General features: G+C 47.6%; 1 protein-coding gene across 1 annotated transcript; it reads right to left on the reverse strand.

Moving 5' to 3' along the window:
- Positions 1-311: 311 nt before the first annotated feature.
- BHLHE23 (basic helix-loop-helix family member e23) lies at positions 312-4,453 on the reverse strand. Its single transcript, XM_085314174.1, has one exon. The coding sequence runs from the start codon at positions 4,423-4,425 to the stop codon at positions 3,745-3,747; it is 681 nt and encodes a 226-aa protein (XP_085170300.1). The 5' UTR covers positions 4,426-4,453; the 3' UTR covers positions 312-3,744.
- Positions 4,454-5,525: the final 1,072 nt, after the last annotated feature.

The following is a 5,525-nucleotide window of genomic DNA, read 5'->3' on the forward strand; positions in this document are numbered from 1 at the left end:
GCTGCTCAAGACTGCTAATGTCAAATTTTGATCGATGCAATGCAAACAGAAAGCAGTTTCCAACTCCCTATTAATAAGATGAGATTGATAAATGTTAGTTTTGGTTAGTGACTAGAATTACCTATTTTACAGAAGCAGACAGCTCAGTAGCATTTCCTCTTTTCATCTCTTCTTAATGACATCTCATACGGATTATTCTTTAAAGAAACACTAAATGAGGTTAAAAAACAATATATTATCTTTAATTACAAGTTGGCATTTGATGCATTTTCTATGAAGTATGAACATATCAAGATATCCAATATAACAAGTGGGTTAGATAGAATACATGATCTGTATTTCAGTTTCATCTGAGTATACACCATAAATCCTTCCTTAGAGAGAAAAAGCAGCGTATCTTACAAGAATATTTTAGCAGAATAAAAGATCTTCAGCATATTGAAGTCTACCCTTTATATTCTCTGAAACATCAACCAAAAGCAGACAATTAAATCCCAACATGGAATACAAAATCAAAACTTTTTCATAGGCCAGAAAAAGGGAAAACCAAATGATTATAGGATCTTATCTCCAAGATAACCATGCATGTTTGCAAGGTTAACGCTGACCGTTCACACATGCAAAAACGCAGTAGTCAGATGCTGCTATCCCCCTCCCCATCACTCTCACAAAACCTTCTTTCCTGCAGTTTTAGGCATTCACTTGGCAGCGTTTTTAGCAGCAGCACAACACAAAGTGTAAATCATACTGAAATAAATGCCTTCCTGTCAACAAGAAATGAGAACAGCTCAGTATGGGTTTCAGCTCTGTATAAAAAGATAAACAGCTAAAATGCCGCAAGTCTATGGTGGCTAGAACCAACTCACAGAACTGAACTTTCAGATTAACTAAGAAGTTAGACGACTTTATTTAAAATTATTTTGGTGTCTGCTGCAGGAAGAGTTATTACTAGAATTTTTTAAAAACATTTGTATTAACAGAGCTGTACTTCTTCAAAGTACATTTAAACAATGTTTTATAAGTTACTCTAGTATCGCTTAAGTTCTACATTTTCCCCTTTAAATATCTAGACTTGTAACAGCACTTAGTCAAGCTTGCTACTTTTTCTACCTAATTTTCTTTACTACAGATTTTATCTTCTGTGTTTGAAATTCAGTGCTTTACCCTTCCGAGTACAACATCACTTGATTCTAAGTGGGTTCCAGAAAGAGCCTCTTGAGTATTTCAAGAGCTCTCAGAAGGTAGATTTTTTAGTATCCAGACAGATATGGTAATACGAGCAAGCTTTTTTCCCATGGAAATTGTAAAAAAAGACTTAATCACTGTAATCGTTGTTCCAAAATGTAACTTGTTTCTAAGACTACGAAGATTTTTCCAGGCTCCGAAATTACAGGTGAGATACTTTTTTTGTCACAATTATTTGAAAAAGAAGCAATTATAGAAGCTGTTGCTGTTAGTACAAGTGTTTGACAAAATCAGATCCATACTTAATATTAAATGTAATTTATTTTCTAGTTATTTGACATCTCAGTGAAAGCTGAAGTTAAACTGTTCTCAATTTAAATATCCCCAACTGCTCAATTTCCAGTAATTTTAACCAAAATTGAAAGTTTATCTTAAAATCGTGATTCCATGCTAAACCGACCCTGTTTTTAAAATAGTTTTAGGCAGTAACTCAGTCTGCAGAATTTTAAGGGACCTTTACTGATTTGCAGTTTCCAGTCATTTTTGCTTTAGTAGTGGATTTGATTGGTTTTAACTCCAACAGATGCCTTGTAAGAATATTTTCAAGGCTTTTTTTTTTTTTTTTTAATGGAAAGAGGTACAACAGATAAACTGTTCTGTAAGGAAAAGACAAAATGAAGATATAAAAATGGAAATGAGCAGGAACCAGTTTTAAGCATATGTCTTTATGAGTGAGGCTTAATCACACACTTCATTTTCCAAACACAAAAAGTCTCTTGGAAATGTATTAATTAAAATTAAGTGCCATAGACAAGCAGCTTTAGAGGGACAGCAGTCCTTTTCAAATTAGCATAACACTAGCGACAGCCATGGAAATTGGTTTAATAACCTTAAATAGTTACACCCCAACCCTAACACAAATGGCCGTGGACAGCTCCAGCCCCTGGGGCTGCGGCTGTACCAGTTTATGAGGTTGTTCTGACATTGGGTGGGTACTCCAAGCCGAACACAAATCACTGAACGCACCTCAATTATGATTATATAATGATTAGTGAAGCATACAAGGCACCAAAGCATTAAATGTAATAAAACAGAAACCCCAAGCAAACCAACACAACAACAAAAACTTAGCCAGCACGGGACTCACTTGGTAACTTGTGGCAATGCAGTCAGTACTCAGCAAGACATTATTAGTAATGATATTTAAGTGGCCCAAACCCCACACATCTCCAGCGTCAAGTTGTAGATACAACAGAAAAACAAGCAAAATGGAAAAACAGTCTTTAAGCAATTTCCTTCCCTGCCATGTTTTAAACAGGTGTCCTTGGAGCTCAGCTAAATGTATAATAAATAACCCCTTTCAAACACAACTTCAGCTCAGAGGGCAAAGCCTTCTACAGCAAGTGTCCAAATACGCAAGGTCAGTCTCTACCTACATAACTGTAAATGCTGGGCTTAAGCAACATTTTCTGCGCGCTCAAGATCCCTAAGACAAACTGGAGAAAAAGCAAAATCCTGCTGATAAGGAGTTACATGCCTAGAGGCTTTTCAAGCTTTTTTGTTTATCTAACTTTACCACACCGATGCTCTGCAAAGAACTGCTTTGCTGTCTTCTCTTTTTAACCTTTCAGCAGAGTTTTGCTTAGACTGCCAACCAGATTAGAGACATGTAGGACAGAAAGAGCAGGTATTCATGTCTTTTATTTGTTATAAATACATATAAATACGTTAAGTGACCTTTTGTTTTGTTTATCATGGCAAGATGACTTCGGAGAAATCATCTGAAAATTCAACCAAGCTGAGGAACAGGCAAAAAAAAAAAGGCAGGCAGTAGAATACAATCAAAAATTCTTCTCAGTTCACGAACAGGTTCTTACTCGTTCTTTCTTTTAAAGCAAAGTAAATGCATCTTACTGTGAAGCCCCTGCAGTTTTATCGGTACACTATGCCCCCTGCCCACCAACTGACATTTTCATTTGCGATTTGCAGGTATAGTCAAATCTCAGCTGGGTGTATAGGAACCCCCCTGCTTTGGATGCAATTTTGCAATGTTGCATATCTTTTTTTTTTGAGGAAAGTAAAAAAAAAGAAAAAAGAAAAAAGAAAAAAAGAACGAACACCACACAGCTTTTTGCCCAGGTCTCTCATTCTAAAGAAAACTCAGAGTTTTTTTTCCAGGTCCTCCTCTCTACAGTTTTGTTTAAAAGCTGCTTGAGAACTCTGCAGGCGAGAGCAAGCAACAAGACAACACTACGCTCACAGTCCATTAACAGGCTGGGAAGGAAATAACTACAGAAAGTTGCATGGAGGGGCTGGGGGAAGATGTTAAACTAAGTGGATTTAAAAGTGAGTGTGTCTGAGTCCAAATAAACTGTCAAGTATTTCCAAACGGGGGGAGGGGGGGAATGAAAAGTTACTTAAGAAAGACAAACCAAAAGAAAACCCAGACTTAACTGATGGCAGGAAGCCAGGGCTGATGGCAGTGGGAAGAAAAGCGCGCAGCAAACAAGCAAAGGAACAGCAAATAAAGAGAAGCCGCCGAAGGGGAAGCGGCCGGCATCAGGGCTTGTCGCCGCAGTGTTTGCAGAGCGCCGAGGCGGCTCCCGTGAAGGCAGTGCATTTCTCGGGGCAGCCGGGCGCGGCGGCGCCGCCGCCGAACGGGTACACGGCCGACTGCGCGAAGGGGTTGAGGGTGGCGGGCAGCGGGGCGCTCAGCGCCTGCCCCTGGTTCAGGTAGGCCACGAGGCGCCGCATCTCCTCCAGGGCCTGCGCCTGCATGAGGATGTAGTTCTTGGCCAGGAGCAGCGTGGCGATTTTGGAGAGTTTCCGCACCGAGGGGCTGTGCGCGTAGGGGATGACGGAGCGCAGCCCGTCCAGGGCGTCGTTGAGGTCGTGCATCCGCCGCCGCTCCCGCGCGTTGATGCTGAGGCGCAGCGAGCGCTGCTCCTTGGGCTTCTTGCCCAGCGCTCCCCCCTTCAGCTTGCCCTCCCGCTCCAAGGCCGCGCCGCCCTTCACCGCCGCCTCGAAGCCGTCCTCCTCGTCGCCGCTCTGCTCGCCGCTGCTCTCCGCCGACTTGCCCAGCGCCCCGGCGTGGAAGTCCGCCCCGCCGCCGCCGCCCCCCGCGTAGGCCCCCCGCGGGCCCTCGCCGCCGCGTACCGCGCCGTAGGCGAAAGCCGACGGGCCGTAGCCCGGGGCCAGCGCCAGGTACGCCTCGCTGCCCAGCGACTTCAGCTCGGCCATGGCCGCGGTGGGGCCGGCGGGGAAGGGGACGAGGAGGAGGGGGGGGCGGCCGCGCTGCGCCCGGGCTGGGGGCGGGCTGTGAGGGCGCCGCGGCCCCGCCGCCCCTTATATCGCGGAGAGAGGCCCGCTGGGATTCCCCCGCCGCCCAATCAGAGGGGCCGCGCCGAGGAGCGGCTCCGCGCCGCGGCGCCCCGGTGACGGGGGCGCCCCAACGGCCGCCTAACGGCCGCCTAACGGCCGCCCCCAACGGCCGCCCCCAACGGCCGCCCGCGCGGGCCGGCGCTGCCCTGTCCTTCCCGCCGCCACGCCGAGATTGCCCGCAGCCCCTTCCCTTCGTGCCCGGCCTCCTCCTGCCCGCCGCTGCGCTTCGTGGAGGCGCCGCGCGCCCTCGCCGGGGCTCTGCCCGCGGGGAAGCGCGGCGACGCCGAACTAAAAAAAAAAAAAAGTTTTCTGCGTGGTGGTGTGCGCCGCGCCGGCCTGGTTCCCGCCTCGAATATCACGGGATGGAAAGCCTGGAGGAGCAGCCGCGGCCTCGCCTCTCCTGCTCCCCCCGCTGGCAGCGCTCCCTCCTGTCGCGCTGGAGCGCGGGGGTGCCTGGAGCGTCTCCCTGCGGGAACGATTCCCGCAGGGGCTGCGGGCACCGCCGGCCTCGCCATAGCGTGCGGCACTCTCAGCCCTGCTTGCTGGTCCCCGTGGGCGGTGGGCACTGTGGAAGGGGGAGTTATCCCAGCGGCGGTGCAGCGTGCTCGCTGGGCAGGGAACCGAGTACAGCCGTCCGCATAGAATAAACGGGAGAAGAGACTGCAGCAGGCTCCACGCTCGAGCGGTGCATGTGTGACTATTTCCATGAAAGCGTCTCTGGGGACAAAAGGAGACCCTGTCTTAGGAATCTCAGAGAAAAAAGTTGTGGAAAGGGAGCAGGAGTGGAAATGAGTTATGCACTCTTAGGATTTACATTTGCAGGCTGGGACAGACCGCAGAGTAGAAACTCGCCACAACCAAGATCAGCTCATGTAGCACTGCACATAAGCAAGAATACTACCTCTGCCTCATTGAAGTTGCGACTGGAAGCTAGAAGGGAAGAGAAAGCAGCATGACTT

The sequence above is a fragment of the Rhea americana genome, unplaced genomic scaffold (assembly GCF_003343005.1).
Source record: "Rhea americana isolate MKP2758 unplaced genomic scaffold, rheAme1 scaffold_4, whole genome shotgun sequence".
NCBI lineage: Eukaryota > Metazoa > Chordata > Aves > Rheiformes > Rheidae > Rhea > Rhea americana.